The sequence below is a fragment of the Eucalyptus grandis genome, chromosome 5 (genome assembly GCF_016545825.1).
Source record: "Eucalyptus grandis isolate ANBG69807.140 chromosome 5, ASM1654582v1, whole genome shotgun sequence".
Lineage (NCBI taxonomy): Eukaryota > Viridiplantae > Streptophyta > Magnoliopsida > Myrtales > Myrtaceae > Eucalyptus > Eucalyptus grandis.
The window spans coordinates 30331334-30349740 of record NC_052616.1 but is presented as its reverse complement, the minus strand read 5'-3'; the positions used below and the strand labels follow the sequence as shown (position 1 = coordinate 30349740).

Genomic DNA, 18407 nt, shown 5'->3' with positions numbered 1-18407 from the left:
TAAGTCTAACTTCTCATTTAGATTGTTCGACTCCCTTTCATATACTTTAATTTGCTTAAGTCCTTGAGCAAGGTTACCTTTCATGAGTTCTGATTCTTTATTCATCTTTGCAATTAGGATTTGCTGTCTACTCAATTCAGCTTTCAAGTGTTCAAGCCCTTGAGAAAACATTTCACATTGTTCCATCTGTATAGACAATTTCCCAGCTGTTTCCTGAGCTAATTTCTCCTTTTCTTCCACCGACACTGCCAACTGTGTTGCCTCCTGTTTTAGCTTTTCGTTTTCTGAAATCTTCGATTCCAGTGATCTTTCTCTTTCCGTTGCTTCCCATTCAAGTGATACTCGGAGCTTTATTTCATTAATATAGGAAAAATTCAAGTGACATAATTTCTCCTTAGCATCTTTCAAAACTTCTGCAAATATCATTCCTTCCAACCCTTGCAAAATGGCATTCTCCGAATTTAAATTCTCGAATTCATATTGGCACGAACATTCAGCAACGTTAGCAATTTCATGAACATCTTCCCTGATATTTTTCCGATTATACAAATTGCCAGAAATATAGTGCATGTGTGCCATCATCTCCTTGACAATACAATTGTACACTTCTTCATAAATAGAAGCTTCAACTTGTGCATCTTCCCATTTACACGTGAGATTACCAATCGTTTCCAACAGTTCTGCCTCAGTGGAAGAATGAGAAGAGATTTGCTTTGCATGATCAGATATTTGTGAGAGAAGAGACATCACCTTTTTGCCATATCAGAAAGAACGCTTCTTAGCTGGTGATTTTCAGCCAGAAGATCTTCCAATCTCGCCCTCATAGTGCCAAAACTGCCAGCATCTCCATTAGATTGAGGTACGCTGTTACTTTCCCTCAAAATGTCATCTAACTTCGAGATCACGTCAGAGATTTTTCTCTTCAATCCTTCAAATTCCTTGTCCTTTCTGACGGTCAATGAAGGTTCATTAAGTATTTTTTTGAAGTATTCTCTCTTGAGAGAAAAATACTCCTCAGTCATCTTCTCTGCCTTGGACTCATGGTATCTTTTCATTTTGGTCATCTCAGTCTTGAAATAACAAATCCATTCATCCGTTCCCATATTTTTTAGTTGCACTGGGTCCAAATTCTCTGGCATGGTGATCATCAGCTCATCATCCAAATTCTTTGACAGTTTCTGGTTCAAGTGATCAGTTCTTTTATTAATCAAACACTCTTCACCATCCTCCAAGAACACTTGAGAAATTAGCTGCCCATTATCATTGCCAGACAACAGATTAGAAAGCATAACCAGTTCCTCACGTAGAGGAGCTGTTATCTCTTTTATCTTCTTCAGGGAACTGAGGTTTTCAGAACCGTGAGAATAACCGTTAAGGTCCCAAAACTTCCTCTCAAATTCACTGTGGAGGCTCCTGATGTAGCCGGTCATCACAATGGCCTCAATTTCTGCTCTTAGTTCCCATTCCTGCTGCATCTTACGAAGCGACTTCTTAGATATGTGAACCATATCCTTTAGCTGGCTGAAGAAAGAATCTAGTGTACTCTGGGGAGCATCGAAAGTACTGTCCACACCGATCAGTCTTTCAGACACCTCCTCCAGCAAGATACCATCCGACCCTACCAACTCATCACCTGAATTAATCCTCCCACAACGATTTCCACCTTTAACGTTGTTTACCTCTTTCTTGAGTTCTACTAGCTGCTCTTTCACTTCACTTATACGGCTCCTCAGAAAATCCGAATTCCTGTCATGTTCTTTATGAAGGTTTGAGACGACTAAAATGGAGTCCTGTTGGGTATTCCCCTCGTTCAACAGTGATGATGGAACATGCAAAAGCTTATCCCTGTCCTCTGCAGTATGACATGCACGCGATGTTTCCTTCAGTCCAGCTACCTCCAACTGTTTTTCACCAATCTTCTCCTCAGCCTCTTGCTCCAGTGCAGGCACAACGTTCACCATTCTCGAAAATCCAAACTCTATCGTTGATGTCCTGCAAATAAGATTCCAAATCTGCCAAAAGTTTAACACCTAGATTTTTGCTCTCTTTGCCGTTACTCACATGGTTCAATGGCCTATCACTACACAAGGCGGTTCTATTGTGCTCTCCAAACTACTGTGCTCCTCCACAGGTTGAAGTGAATAGTGAAATCTCCATCTCCAACTAACACTGCAGAAAAAAGGAAAACAAAGATAAAAAGAGGAGAAGAAACCATCCATCGGTAAAAAGAAAAGAAACCGAAAAGAAAGCTAAACAACCGACAAGCATGAGAGACAGGACGAGAGATCCCACTAAAGAAAAGGCAACACTCCTCGTACTAGCTTTTAACTGCTTAGCAACTACGCTAGTTAAACCTTAAGGTTACTTCTTCAAGCCCCAGCAAATGGACGCTAACGAAAGCCGCACAATCTAAACAAATATGTAGCCTCCCAAAAGAGAAACGAAGGACAGAACCAGCATTTCACGTCAACAGTAGCACACTGCTTCACTTCTTCGGCCACAACAAAACCACAAGCACACAAGTCCTACTCAACCGTAACCCGAACTCGAGTTTCCATTCACATTCTAGCTCAACCGACGCAAAGGCATCAGTGAAATTCATGAACCAGAGCTCTGGTCGACGCCTCAAACTAGACGACAAAGCAAAGCTACAGAGAACTGCAGAGAGCCGGGACTGAGGACGGAGGCGAACTCACGAGCGGATGGGCCTATGTGGAGGGGACCGCCATGAGCGAAGAGCTTCGAAGGTCGCGGTCCGCTTCGGTGATTTCCGAGTGGAGTGTAGTGTGTGATCGTCAGCTTTCTTACAGCGAAAGAACAGGGGAAGCTTTGGTGAGGCGTGAGCGGGAGAGAGAGGAGAGAGAGATGGAGAAAGTGAATTGACCACCCCAAGTCAATCCTTTCCTTAAAGGGAGTTGCCCTGTTGTTGATTTTTCCTTTTTAACTGGAGAATCCAATGAGAGTAGACCTTAACGAGCAAGGAATGTTTAATTTCATTCCTTCCCTATGTTAGTACGCTACTAATAAAATGTAATCTTAAATATATTTAAATGATGATTACAAATTAAGTTAATTATTTACAAATTAAATGCAAAATTTAGTATTTCATTGAATTAACGATGCATGATGTTTACGTATGTTAAATGGATAAGTTTATGGATATTACAGTGTGATCAATTAAATTGTAAGATTATTACCAATTAGTCTGTTATAAAACCAATTAATAAAAGGACAAGACTTCCCATATGTCTATATTTCCTCAACTTTGATAGTATGAATATGATGCATCGACTATTTCTATCGATAACAATACTTGAAAGCATGTTCTAGACTCAATTATCGATGATGTATGGCATAGTGCTCTTCACGGCTAGAACTTTTTCTCTTGAAATATGGTTAACTTCAAATAGAAAGTTAATGGTAGGGGTTAGATTTTGGATATGAGTAAAAGTTTGTGATTTTTTATGAGACAAAAAAAAAAAAAAAAAATTGGAGCCAGAATTATCACTTAATCTAAAGTTAGTGCTTTTTTACAAGACAAAAAAAAGTTTGGGCCAAATTTGTCTCTCGACCTAAAGTTTGTGCATTTTCATGAGACAAAAAAGTTTTGGCCAGATTTGTCCCTCGACCTTAAGTTGATGCTTTCCTATGGAATTAGCCCAAGATTTCTCATATTTTCATTGATTTTTCATATCCCTCAAAATTGTGTATTATTTCGCTTGTGCATATGCTTGATTGATTCTAATTAATTATAATTGATATTGTATTATCTTACGTTAGATATTTATCTTATAAAACTTATAAATAGGTTCATGTCCTCTTATATATAAAAATTACACAATCCTCTACTGCATATTCTTCTGGTAACAATATTTGATAGTATCTACCATATCATTGTGTTCTCTATTGGAAGGATGATTACTATCGACATTATTTTGGAATGATCGAGCGGTGCCTGAATATGATTCATATAGTTCATTATGTGAAATTTATATTATTTGACATGGTGCTTTTGAAGATCCTAACTGAGAATCCGATCTACACGGTGAACTTCATTCACACATTTTCATCTCATAGAGATAATAATCTCTCCCCTTTCCTTGACTCTTGATGTTCTTCATCATTCGATAGTGTCGGGACAGACTCCTCGATCCTTGTTGGTGAATTTTATTTTCTTCTTGCAGACTCTCGGTTGGGCTTCAATTTACTTTTTCTTTTGCCCTGTCAAACTATAAAATTATTGCTTGAGTTTAAGCTCGTAAGAATTGCTTTTTAACTTAGTCAAAGTGATGAGTCCCACAAAAATAAAAGAGAGAGAAAAGAGAATGAAAAGAAAAGTGGATGTTCAGCTATTAAAGGGAAAAAAGCACACGCACGGGAAGGAAAGAGAAGAGTGGAAAGAAAGAAAAGAGAGAAAGGAGAATAGGAAGAAGAACGATACAAATGGATTCCATGTACACCGGACACTTTGCGGTGCCAGTAAGTATTCAAACCCTTCGTTCCTATAATCAGAATAGTTTTGGAATTAGGACTTAAATTCGGAAATAAGTGAAATTTGAATTTCAAAGTTCGATTTTGGAGTTATTAAACTGAGAAATTATGGGGTTTTGATAGTTTAAGGTGTTGTATAGTTATAGAATTTTAAGGAATTTGATTTGAGCTTGTGGTTTGTCCAAAACCAATTTGAAGTTTCTCGTGCATAATGAATAGTGATCATCTAGCGAATATCAGGCCAAATTTTGTTGGTTTTCAACTCGATTTTGCGTTGGACAAGTTGTGGGTCTTAGTACTTAGAAAGATCTTCCTTTTTTTTTTTTTTTTTTTTACTATAAGCTCACTTGGAACGGGGTTTAGGTGAGAGATTTAGCACATGACCATGTTGCATGCTCAAGAGCCACGTTGCGAATAGCTTTGAATAATTGCTTTGGGCAAGTGATTTTTGGTTGCATTTGAGTCACTTTATTAGCATTTAAGCTTAGTTTAGCCAAGTCGTAATTGATGTAGTATTTCACTTAATTTTGACATTGACTCTTGTCATCAACACTTATGTAGTACTGCTGTGAATGAATAAAATGGTTCTAGTGTTTTGACAGAAAAAAAAAAATTGTGCCATAAGAGGATGAGATATAAGGAGTTCAAGTGATTATGTGAAATAAGGAGGGTAATTGAAGAAGGGGGGTGATTTAAAAATTGCCCAGAGTCTGCATCTCTTACGTCACGCCCCGATCCTCGAACACGCGTCTATCCCTCACCTGGTCGATTAATAGCGACGTCGCAAGACGCATCGCCGACCCTTTCATTTTAATGCGCATGCGGAAGCATATAGTAAATCCCCAAATAATAAAATAATGGGATAGAAAAGTAAAGTCATATTTTTCATAACTGAAAACTGCAACCACACTTTTACAAAAACAAACTATATAGTATTTAATACAATACTATTCATGAGTCTTATCTACTTTACACCGATCAAAACTCATAGTTTGCAAAACAGGATGGGATCTCAATCCTCATCCGGATCGTACTCAGGATCCTCCTCTTCTTCTTCATCAAGCTCCTCATTAGGGTCTTCCATCTCCTAATCCTCCTCCAATTCCTCCTCCTCAGGCTCATCTGGTTCAACGATTTCCCCTTCCTCTTTGCTCCAATTAGCGCCCTCAGTTGAACAAATTGGTGACTTAGGATCGCCCTCGAGCTTGGGATCCCTAGTGTCCACTACTAACCCACCCTGAGGGTCTGTCGTCCCTAGCCCGAATGCTGCCTCCAGAACGTACAAGGGCACATCACCTTCCGGGATGGGACCTTCTCTTCGCCCATCATGGTAGTGGCGATACCATGATCGATACTCATGAGGCACCAGTTCATCTCTACCCACATCAACCCAGACTTTGGACTCTACCAAAACGTACGCCAGTCCTTCTAGGTGAGGGTGTTTCGGAAAGTCGTACGCTTCCTCTGTGATCTCTTCTGGAATACCAAAATGCATAGGAGGACGAGGAGGCGGAGGTGCTGCCATCTAGAGGCCTAAAATGGTTATATAATAACCAGTGAGACAACGTCTCAATGAGTTCTACCCTTAAGACTCGATTAGTAAACTAATATAGATCTTAGGGCTACTTATGCACAACACAAGTCAGAAGACTTACCTTGGCCTTAGTCCCAACCTGCAAATAAGCACAATTCAAATAGGCACCCAAATAAATCAACATCAATCGAACCGTCGATCAATCGAACTAGTCGATTACATGTCAAACCGTACCACACATTCCCCACGATGGAATATCTCGTCGTCAAGCCCACGTGAATACCTTAGGATGACATACCAAGTCCCCAAGTCCACGTGCTCATTTTCCAAGACAACATACTTACTCACTGGGCTCACGTGCATTCTCTTAGGCGACCCTTTTCGCCAAGGTGATGTATCGATTCACCGAGCCACGTGCCCTTTTTACAATGCCCGAGCCTACGTGCATTCTCTTAGACACAAGTTCGCTAAAGTGATGTATCAAATCACTGAGCCATGCGCCCATTTTACGATGCCATACTCTGTCACCTAGCCACGTGCATTCTCTAAAGTTACTTTTTCGCCAAGATGACATATCCAATCACTGAGCCACATGTCTTTTCTAGGTGACATTCCAATTCACCGAGCCACATGCATTCTCCAAGTAATTTACCAACTCACTTTCGATACTGATAACCGATACCTGACCAATTCTCAATCACATAGCCAAAATTGCATTATTTAAGAATATACCTTAAAAATGCATCATTAAATCAATTTGACACGATTTAAAGCTCAAATAAATAAACGGACTGCACCACGATGATTAGCACGAAATTCTGATCACCGACCATCCCGGTTGAATTTTTGGAAAATAAATAAATAATTAAATTAATTTCGAAAATTAATAAATAAATACTAAAAATCCAATTTAGGCCCGTAGTGCCTAATTGAAACCCGAAACGGGTCGGTAAAAAACCCAGGATGCATTCAATAAATACTATAGACTATCCTCTAGCTAAATGCACTAACTACATTCCTAATATGCATCACAATTAACTAATAATCACTAATCTACTTTAATCTAACCACATAATCCTACTTAATTAACACTAATCAATCCTTAAGAATTATTAGAAACTAATCGAGGATTAGTGAGTTAAACTCACCGGAATAACGCGCAAGTCGGATCAATTCGACGGAACAGCGCGAGTAACGCTTTTCACAAAAGCGGGCCTAGGAACCGAGGCCTACAAGCACCTAAAAAGGGGCCTTGAAGTCATTGCGACACCCACAAAAACCTGGTCTGTTCTTGGCTGAAAACAGAAGCAAACAACTCGGTTAGGCAAAGCAAGACCGATGGAAGGCATGGCGAGGCAACCGGCGGCCGAACAGCGAAGAAACGGTTCCGGGGGTCTTGGGGATCTTATTAGATGTTGGGATAGGCAAAGAAAAGGCTGGAATGGAAGAAAGATGAAGAAAAACACGAAACAATACAGGTGGGCAGCAAACTGGCGGACCGGCGATCGACGACTTGCAGCGGCCGTACAAGATGGTTGGCGGCTCAGTTCGGGCTGAGGTTGGGCTCTTTGGAACGGTCTGGATGTCATCTTCATGGCGATGGGTGACTCGTTCGCTGATTTATCCGGGAACACTTTCAACTCAGATCTTTTCCGAAAGGTCAGCTGGAGTGGAAATCGGCAAAAGTGAAAATAAAGGAGGAAAACAGTCCGGCGGCTTGCTGGTTTCTCCTCTGCTGGTGGTGGCATCGAATATGGAGGGGGAATGGAGGTTTTGGCCAACCAAGAGAGAGGATGAGGGAGAGGATAGAGATGAGGGAAGAGATAAGAGAGAGGGAGGGAGAGGATAGAATTGGAGGGCCCTATTGGCTTGCTTTTTCCACAATTTTGTCTCCTAAAGGCTTGTCCACCAACCACTGGGATTCACCTCAGTGGCCACCCTTCCAACATGGAAGGGGGAGGTGAGGGGTTCAAATCCCCACCTTCTCAGGGGGATGGGGTGGGGAAGCGTAAGTTTCAGGAGTGGGTTTCGACTCCCACGCCCTACAAGAGGCGGGGCAAAAGTCCGAGTGAGTGTAGAGTAGGAATAAAATATGACTGACCAAAAAAAAAAAAAGGCTTGTCCACCAAGCCAACATCCCATGGCTGCAAATCCTCCACCAAAACACTTCTAGAAGATAAGTTGAAGGGGTCCAAAAGTGGTGATGGATGGGGGCTACGAATTTCAAAGGTTTCCTCTTCAATTGGGCTTAGTCTCAATCACAATCCAATCCCATTTGGCCTCTAATAAATTCAATTGATGTCTCAATGCTTCCATTGATAATTTTCTTCACCCATGTATCCATCTTGCTTCCCAATTTTGCAACCAAAAACCATCTTTAGCAATTTCCGCACAAAAACGACCCGGCAACGACTTTTTCCCAAAAAGTGTCGGGTGTCAAAAATTTTTTTTGAGAATGAGTCAATACTCCTAGAATTTATTGTGACATGATATAAACTTTAATTTCTGAAATCGGACCTCAATTCGAGGTTAATTTCACTTGGTGCATTTTTAGCGTGACTTAGGCTATCGGGTAGCTTTCAGAAATTTTTAAGTGCAAATGACCCGTGGTTGATTTTCTTCGAGCCACAATGAACCCACTCGACTCATTGGCGACTCTTGATTTTCATGGAAATCTCGATGATTCAAATACGGATACAGGGTACCAAAACAATAAGAAAATCAGTCTAGTGCTGGCTGACAAGAATTTTTCAATTTAGTGGTGTCACCCACGATTAGCCACATATCTTCGTCAAACAGACTTATCTTTGATCTCTAATCAATTTACATCTGTGCCGTAATGATCTCAGTAGATGAACACGGTCGAGCAGTCTATTCATGGTCGAATTCTCAAGTCTATTTGCCTTAAAATTCTTAATGATTTTTCCAGATAGTCTAGTTATCTCAAGAGTGATCAGCTCTGAGAATAGCCCTATAGACACGTCAATGAAATGCCCGATTTATTCAGTAGAAAATAGGGTCGAAAATCTGGGATGTCACATCTTATACAATCTAGAGAGACATATTTGTTGCAAACCTCTCATTCAAAGCTGGATAAAAAGGATTAGCGCCGGCTATTTTTCTAAGCACAATAAATAGTAGGACATCGTATTCCACAACTATTTTCTATTGGACTTTACGAGGTCCAACCCATTAATGTGGCTTATTAGGTCTATTATCTAATATTTGATATATGCCCAATTTAGTAATATATATTATGGGCAATGTATTTTTTACATCTAATTAGGCATGTAGAATTCCTATCTTAAATCTTGATGGAAGATTAACATTTGGCAGCTCTAAGGTTGGTCCTATCACTATCTATAAGATCTCTTGTCGGTGGAGAACGAATGCATTCCATTATCATGCTTATGCTATTTTCACAAAATTGAAGAGAGAAAATACACACTCATCGAAAGGATCAATAGAGGAGAGTGGTGAAGATTCATACTCATGGGAACACATCTTCTTACTCGTTCGATTAATAATGACGACGTTTGATTCAGGTATGCTCTATTTATTAATTTCATATCATGTTTATGTGATTGAAAGATCATTTTATTCTAACACGTAGGATTAGAGCGTTGGTTTATTTAATGCATGAATATGGTTATAATGTTTATTATGATCTTTCACCCCTTTATGATAGATTCATAGTATTTCGTTGATGATGGAATAAATATATAATGATAATTAAAAAAATTAATACCTTATGCAAATAATGTATTTGATTTAGATGGTTTTGAGTTTTTACTAACAAAACATTTGAAATCAATAAATATTTTCGTATATTCTGGTTATCATTTTGTGATCTAACCATTGAATAACCTAATTTTGTGTTGTTACCTTCTCTTTTATTCGGCACACATGTATTTTGAAAAACAAATGTTGTTAATGGCTTGGGTTATGTAAATAGTGTCAAGTATATATTTTTATTCTTTATTGCGGTTCTAAACTATTTGAGCAATAATCGGCCCAATGGAAGATTATTGCTTTAAATAGATTTATATAATGATAAAAAAAAGTCTTATGTTATGCTCATGATTAAATCCGTAACTAGCCCAACGAAAAGTTAAGATATTTAATTTTGAGTATAATGATAATCTGATAAGCAAATAAATTGCTAATATGCAAGTCAAATTAATTCTGCCCAATGGTGATTTAATTTGATTTATTATTGCCTCAAGAAATTTGCTGGTACATTATGAAAGAATCCAATTTAAGTGTTTAAAGTCGGCCCAACATAAGGCTATAGATAATTTTGGATTTCTTTTGATAAGGTTTTGTGTATTTTATCATTCTATGTAAATTAACTGTTTATTTTTCACTTTGTTGTGATGATGAATTGAATTATTTTATTTATTTTTTGTGGATTTTCTAAAGGTAGTAATGTGCATGAATTAAATTTTTTTGATATAGCATATAATCTTGCTGCTGTTACAAGTTATCTTTCCTCTATTGAACAATCGAGTAGTACAAATTTCAAGAAGTGGAAAGAGAAAATAAGTCTCATTTTTGGGGTCATGGATTTGGACTATGCCTGAACTCATAGTTGAAAGCTCAAATGAGCTGAAAACTGCTCATGAAAAGTAGGAGCGATCCAACCATAGAATATATGATGATTATGAAAGGTTCCATAACGACCACTATCCGGGGAACCATTCCCGACAAACCTAAGCTCACATTGAGGAGCAGTATGAGGGCACTTCCAAGGCACAAGCTATCGCTCTTATTTCCAAACTGATTACCCTCAAATATAATGGAATCAATGGTGTTCGTGAGCACATGATGCAGATGAATGATATGGCTACTCAAGTCTTATTCACTTCGTCATGACATCTCTTCATGCACAGTTTGGTCCTTTTAAGATCAATTATAATACGCAAAAAGAGAAATGGAAGATGAGTGAGCTAATTTCTATGTGTGTCTAAGAAGAAGAAAGGCTAAAATTCAAACAACTTGACGGTGCTCACCTAATTACCTCTGTTTTGAATAAAGGGAAAGGAAAGATATATGGCAAGGGTCGCAATTATGGAAACAAGGGTACTCCTAACCTTATGATTGACAGGGTAGGTCCTTCTGGTTCAAAAGGATCGGGTGGTCCTAAGTGTCATTTTTGTAGAGTTAAAAGACATGTAAGGAAAGAATGCTCAAAATTTCGACAGTGGTTGGAAAAGAAAAATAATATTTAATTAAGTCATGTTTGTTATGAGTTCTACAGTGTTGATGCTCCTTTAGTGTTGATGCTCCTTTAAATACATGATGGATTGATACGGGTGCGACTCTACACATAACTAATTCATTGTAGGGATACTTTTCAAGGAAGAATCTAAATAAATGGGACCATAGCATTATCACGGGAAATGGAGAAAACGTTCCAGTTGAAGCTGTTAGCACTCTCTGTTTGGTATTGGATGGAGGGTGGTTTCAATTTGGATTTAGTTGATACAATTAATGTTCTTAGTCTTACTAGAAACTTAATTTCTATTTCAAAAACTTGACACTTATGATTATACGTTTAAGTTCGAGAATAAAAGTCATTCCATTTCTCGTCATGGTGAGACTGTTGGTCATGGACTGTTAGAGGGAAACCTCTACAAACCATGTTTCGATTCTTCATTGACTGGTCTATTTAAAGATACAATAAGAACTAAATGGTAGCAATACATCATATTTTGATAATGAAGATATGGAGAAGGGATGATCATTTGTAATAAGATGATTTAGAATAGAACTTTGAATTTGGAATTCAAGTTAGATTAGGTTTTGCAATTCCGATGCTCATCTTTGATTATAAAAGCTTTCCCATATGTATCTGTAAACTTTTTAACTTCTAAACATAATACAGTCATCCCTATTTGCAGTTCATGTTCACTTTCACTCATTGAGCAAACAAAGCCTCCGAGAATGTAAGCCATTCATTCTAATTCAATTTATACAATTTGCTTGTTGTTTTCACTCATTTGTTTGTGCTTTATTTAGTAATTTGAACTTCGCAAACTCCTCCAGCTAATTTGAAGTCAAATTTGGCACTTTAATTGGCCATTTTTCTTAAGAAAAAGACGAGAGCTTATAAAGTAGCTGCTTACTTGGTCTTCCCTTGGCAATTTGACTGAAAGCTTGACTATCTCTTGTAATGCTTTTTTTTTTTTCTTTTTTTCAATTGATGAATTGGATAATTGCTTATATCGCTTTAGATAGTGTTAGTTATGTTGATGCAATATGAATTTGATGATGCAAATTTAAAATTCTTTTTGTGTCCAACAAATGGTAGGACGAGAAAAAAAACTTTATACCATAACTATCAACCGATATAAATATGACCATGATAATACAAGTTCAATTTTACTTTTAATGCACGCTATTAATTTTGGAATTGCGGTCGCATTCCTTTGAAGATGACCATGATAATACATAGTAAAACGTTAATATGTCCTACCTTTAAAGATGCCTTCAAGCAATGAGGCTTGGAATCCATGGTACAGAAGCATTTGCGAAGATCAAAAAGTCTTTTGGTAATAAAAGATGCACTGTAATGACTTAACCTGCGTGCATTCCTTCAAAGATGACCATGATAATACATAATAAAACGTTTTGCTAGAGTTGGTTCATTTCCTAGCCTATAGATTAGAAATGATGATTGATTTATTGAGATGGTAAAGAGTGCAGAGACATTAAGCAACGATTATGGATCTTTTCTACAAAATTGGATATATAGAGTACGAGGAGGTAAAGAAATGGCACTTGTCATCGTAAAACACACTGACAACTGGTCTCATACTTCAGTGTTCTTGCCATTGTAGGAAGTAAGATTAGTCAGAAATGTTGAACGAAATCATTCAAAACCATCAAGCTCAAATTTGACACCAAAAAGAGAGAAAGCCTTCAATTTTAGTTATTGTCATTTATCTGCATCTTTCAAGGGCTAGTTTGCAAAAACAAACTTTTTTATGCATTCATATTCATTTCGAGATCCCATTCGCATTCGTTTTAATGATTTCAAGAATTTTCTTTTTGAGATTGCTTTATGACGGATTAATTATACTTCTATTGTTTCCAAATAAAAGATTAATTTATTCACCAAAATGCTTAATTGATGAAATAAATAAATCTTTTCGACATGTGTGTTAAGTCAAGGTAAAAATATTACATCGATAATATACAAATTTGTGGGCTATCAAAAATCTCATGTTTACTGGACTGAAAGGAATGATCTCGAGTTTTAATTTAGCAATTTAAAGGATTGAATGAGAATGACCTTTAAACAATTCAACGCTAAAATGAGGAAATCTACATACTCTAAACTGAAAAAAAAAAAAAAAAATTAAAAATTCATGAAGAAGAAGCTATAATTAAGATCTTGTTTTCTTTTTTTTTTCCTTAACATACGTATAAGTAAATTTTTTAATTTAAAGTTTCAAGCAGCTTGTGTCCAGTTTATACATTTTATGTCTGATTTGTTCTATCCTCAATGGGCTATAACCCCAAATGATACTAATACAGACGCGATAATACATGTAAAAGTACATTATCAATAGATGTTAACTAGTAATTTTCCTAATGTAAATTCTACAAATTTTCACATTTCTGCATTCCTCTGAAATCGCTTTGCTGAGCTAATACACTCTCATAATTGTTCAATGGATTGATGCCTTTGAAGAGGGAGCTTCTTATTAGTTTCATAAGCTTTAATGAAATCGCGTGTATCAGCTTTTTTTTTTTTTTTTTTCTCACCGTGTATCAGTTTTAATTTAAAAGACTTATTCACTTGAATTCTGGTGTGTAACGTATGAGTTTTCATTCAACCGACCGAAAAAAAAAACGTACGAGTTTTCAATCCACGTTCAAGGGTACATGGGGTGTCACAAGCTTATGAAGTTCATTCATCAGTTTCGTATCGAACAATTTTTATCCATACGGAAGTCAGCCTGCGCGATGTGAATTTCTTTTCATCAGAGTGAGAAGCATATGCAACAATTTTGAAGTAAAGTTTGTTCATAATTTATTTTCAGCGCCTCTATTTAATTTCTCTTATTCAGTAATAAGACGTTAACAAACGTACAGAGAAAAAGATAATCAGAATTCCACTGTAAACTCTCTCAAAAAAAAAAAAAAAAGGGGTTTCCATTCGACAAGCAAAAGGCATTTCAATTACTAATGAGGAATCATATACAAGTCCAGCCGTTGCTGTCAAAAAAATCAGTGTCTATACAAAAAAGACGACCAAAAACTGGTATTGTGGGGCAGACAGTAAGTAGGTACAGCCGTCCCGTTTCTTGCTCTCAATCACAATCCCAGTTGCATCGTAGCATAGATGACATTGTCTTCCTTGCGAAATTTGAACTCCAATGTCAATAGCTTGATTCTGTCTTCTACTTAGCATGACTCCATCGCTTGAGGAAGCTGCTCTTTTTGGCTCTTTGGACGATCCAACCAGTTCCAAACGGTCAGTGTCCCCGCAGCGTCTCCCGTGAAGAATAGGCCTCCGGGAGCTGTTTGAAGAGTCCTAACTTCTCGTCTTGAGAATATCTTGCCCCTTTCGGTGAACCTGGCGTACGATGCACAAAGTCAGCCAAGCAGAAGAAGAGAACAGTCCCACTGAGAGACAGGATGTCAAACCAATTAGAGAATTTATTTGGACTTACGATGGGAGCTCGTACAACCGAACGGTGTTGTCAAGGCATGCACAGAGAAGGACCGGCTTACCATGTGCATCAATTGTCCCTGACAGTGCAAGAATACCCTGTGCAAGACAAAATGAAACTTGCAACATCAACAGATGATACTACATCACTTCCATGAGACTAGCACAGTAAGAAACTGACAAAACACCAACAGGTGTAAGATGAAAATTCATGTCTTCCCCGCACAGAGCAAGCACACGGAAGGTACTTGACAGTATGGCTATGTTACAAAGCTTACATTATTCACATGTTAATTTTAACTGCAGGAATAAAACCAAAAAGCAATAAGGCGCATCTTTGTGATCTTAGATTGTAAAACAGGTCCATGCACTTCGCACGTATGAGGACAATAAAAGAAAACACAATTTCACCCTCTATAATCTACACTTTTTCCTACAGTACCATCATCAACCACAAAATACCCTAATCCACACGAGTGCCCCAAAAAAAAAAAAAAATTAGCAAGCAACATACATGGTCCTCATGATGTGTATAGCCAACTTCCAAGCTGCCTCCTTCAGTGGCAACCCCCCAGACCTTAATTGTCTTATCCAATGAACAGGACATCAGGTACTGGTCCCAGCAAAGAAGTGACATCACCACGTCAGGGTGTCCAACAAGTTCCTGAACACACTCCAGAGTGTGCAAGTCCCACACCTGCGGAGAAGAAAACAAGAAAGACATGAGGGGTCAGGACGATATTACAGCGCAGCACGGCAGAAAAATACAGAAAGGATGTAGCAACCAATAGAGGTGATGCAAAAGAAAACATAAACTCCAACAGCCAAGTAATGCCTTCCCAGGACACACAACTAGATTAAATCAGGGGGCGAGACATCTAAGATAGGCCAGCTTACCCTTATGGTCCGGTCAATGGAACCAGAATACAACCGGTCGCGCCCAACAGTTAATGATACCACGCCCTTCGTGTGACCCCTGAGAGGCGCAGCCATCTGAAAAGGATCGGCCTCACTACCACCTTTCCACACCAAGATAGTGCCATCCTAGAAGGAAAGTTTGTTCAGCATAATCATCGAAAGCCAATGCAATTCATCACAAGGATCAACAAATGAGGCAGTCAGTGATCAGACGAATGCCGACTCAGGTGGGCCCCACATAAAGAAGAAGAAGACAAGAATTTCAGGTCTGAACCAAAAATCCACCCTCACACTCGGCATCAACTTTTATATCACTTATGTTGCTAATTCACAGAGGAACGAGATTCCAAAGAAACGGACTAGACAATATTATGGCAGATGAATCATCTAAATTGATTAAATTCTTTCTAATAATAAATTACCTGGGCTCCAGCAAAAAGCATGTCATTAGCAACTTCCAGAGCATGGACCTGTCCAACTGGTCCACTGATATTGTAGCTAGCACCATTCTGGATATTATATGCCTACAAGAAATACAAGAGAAGCAATGAATTAGAGTTCAGCAGTTCACCAATTCAAGAATTCCCCCATAAAAAGGAAAAAATAACGGAGGACAAAGTAGACCCAGCCAACCGCTCACCTTAACAGTATTGGGCAGGCCAACAAACACCCAAGGACCTTCACAAGTAAAACACCCAACTTCTCCTCCAAGGTTGATCACCTGATCACATTGACCAGTGTGACAGTCCCAGATTCTAGCCGTTCCGTCTTTGCTTCCAGAGTAGAGCTTAGTAGATCCGGAAGGAAGTGCTATCCCAGAAACACCCTGTCATAAAAAGCATCAGGTGAGTCCAGACCCATTTTTATGCCAGACAGGCAAATGATATTTCGACTTCTTAATTAGAAAAAGGACGGAAACAAATTAGAGTCGCAACTAAATTTTCTCCAGCTATAGTCTGGAGAACACAGAAGGCAAAAACTAATCTCTAAATGGTACCTTTTTATGGCCCTCTAGCTTTGCCAAGATAGCAAAATCAACACCGTGAAACCACGAATGCAAGAAAGGACATGCATCGCCCTTCACGCAGTTGCCTGTTATCCAGAAATTGCATAGTTTTTCTTGGGGCTTCAGAGGGTTTTTATTTGTGGACGATTCACTTCTCTCTCCAGAAGTCGAACTTGCTGAATTCACTACTGGACTAGATTCAGGGCCCTTCCTCCCAGGGCAATCCTCAGCCATATGACTCGACTGCTTTGCAGCTCGATGGTAAACATTGCGCAGAAGAGATGCATCGTGCGAAAACCTACAGGGATTCCGGTTGCACCTCCCTTCGAGCCAGTAAGTGCAAACTCTGCGGCTTGTTGGCGCTTTATAGCGAGCAGCTGAATCGTGTGGCCAACCCACAGTACTCCTTGCTGTCTTAATAGCCATGCTATCAATCGCCGAACTGAACGACCTATCCAAAGTTAACTCAAAGCATCAGAACTCGTTCTTGGGAAGAAGATCCCTTTGCAGAAAAGCCAAGGTCCGCCGTAGTCAGCAATCCCAAGCATTTAAATTCCTCTTATCACCAACAATACGAACAATGTTCGACCTATAAGAGAATGGATAAACATCTCCATCCATCCATCCATCCATCATGATTCCCATCTCTTTCGTTTCGGTTCCAACCAAATCAAATTCACCCAGAAGCAGAAGCAGAAGCGAATAAAATTCTAGAAAACGAAGTAGAGACAGTAGATGTCGACAACCACGTCGCATCGTCCGAGCCTTTTCAACATAAATTCCAATAATCAAACCTAATTTCCCGATCCTCCTTCAAGGCGGAACAAAACCCCCCGATTCCTTCGGGATTAAGAAACCCTAACAATCGCCGCGAACGACTACCAAACGCCGTCGTCAGCGGCGGGCAACCACTTCCTGGAAAACCCTCCGGCGGCGAGCGGTAGATCGTCATCGTCATCGTCATCGTCGAAAGAAGAACAGAAAACCCTAACCGTAACCGGGGGGAACTTCTTCCTCGTCGCTACTTCGCTAGAAACTGATACGGAGAGAGCGCGTCGGAAAGAGAAGCGGAGCGAACCTTAGCGAAAACGACGAAAGCAACGAACCAACGATCGGGCCACTCGAATCGGAAGCACGAAGATCGGCGGCGATCGAGAAGAAGAAGAAGAAGAAGAAGAAGAAGAGAAATCGATGAGAGCTTTTTGTTGTTCGAGTTTGCCTGCTGGCCTTCTTGTTATATAAGGATGCCAAAGCGCGTTCACGTCACGCGGGTGCTTTTCTTGATTTTATACTCTCTTTTTGGGTCGTATCTTGATTTTCTACTTGGAAAAGTTAGAAAATAATAATAATAAAAATAAATATGGTGTAAAGGTAAATTTCTATAAGATTTTAGTCTATTTAGGGGAAAAAACCCAATAAATATAAGAATATCTTTATTAAATTTCAATTCGAAGGTGTTAGAGAGATTTTACAATAGAGGGCGGAGAAAATATAAGCCCGGAGAAAAATGAGGTTAAAAAAGAGGTTGTGATGGAAATTATTTTCATTTAATTTAAATAGGGTGGAAAGTGCTTTTACTTGTGTATTTCTTGTAAGTATCGTGGTGAATGAAATATAAATGTAGTAAATCTAGTGGAAAAAAGAGGAGGTAAGGGAAAATGAGTAAACAATAGATCATTTTATTAAAATAAAGAACATAACATCTTTCAGAAAAAAACAAGAAAATGAATCGCTTTCCTGGAAAATATCTATTTCATAATTTTCAACTTTTGTAA

General features: G+C 38.7%; 2 protein-coding genes across 2 annotated transcripts; both read right to left on the bottom strand.

The window, feature by feature from the left end:
* Positions 1-746: 746 nt before the first annotated feature.
* LOC120293825 (WPP domain-associated protein-like) lies at positions 747-2859 on the bottom strand. Its single transcript, XM_039313592.1, has 2 exons — positions 2697-2859; positions 747-2169 (listed from the first exon to the last, which is right to left on the bottom strand). The coding sequence occupies exon 2, from the start codon at positions 1959-1961 to the stop codon at positions 747-749; it is 1215 nt and encodes a 404-aa protein (XP_039169526.1). The 5' UTR covers positions 1962-2169; positions 2697-2859.
* Positions 2860-14167: 11308 nt separating this feature from the next.
* Positions 14168-17831, bottom strand: LOC104444900 (zinc finger CCCH domain-containing protein 48). Its single transcript, XM_039311872.1, has 8 exons — positions 17711-17831; positions 16624-17083; positions 16267-16452; positions 16049-16150; positions 15606-15752; positions 15223-15405; positions 14710-14807; positions 14168-14612 (listed from the first exon to the last, which is right to left on the bottom strand). Exons 2-8 carry the CDS (start codon positions 17056-17058, stop codon positions 14441-14443), a joined length of 1323 nt encoding a protein of 440 aa, XP_039167806.1. The 5' UTR covers positions 17059-17083; positions 17711-17831; the 3' UTR covers positions 14168-14440.
* Between the last annotated feature and the right edge of the window lie 576 nt (positions 17832-18407).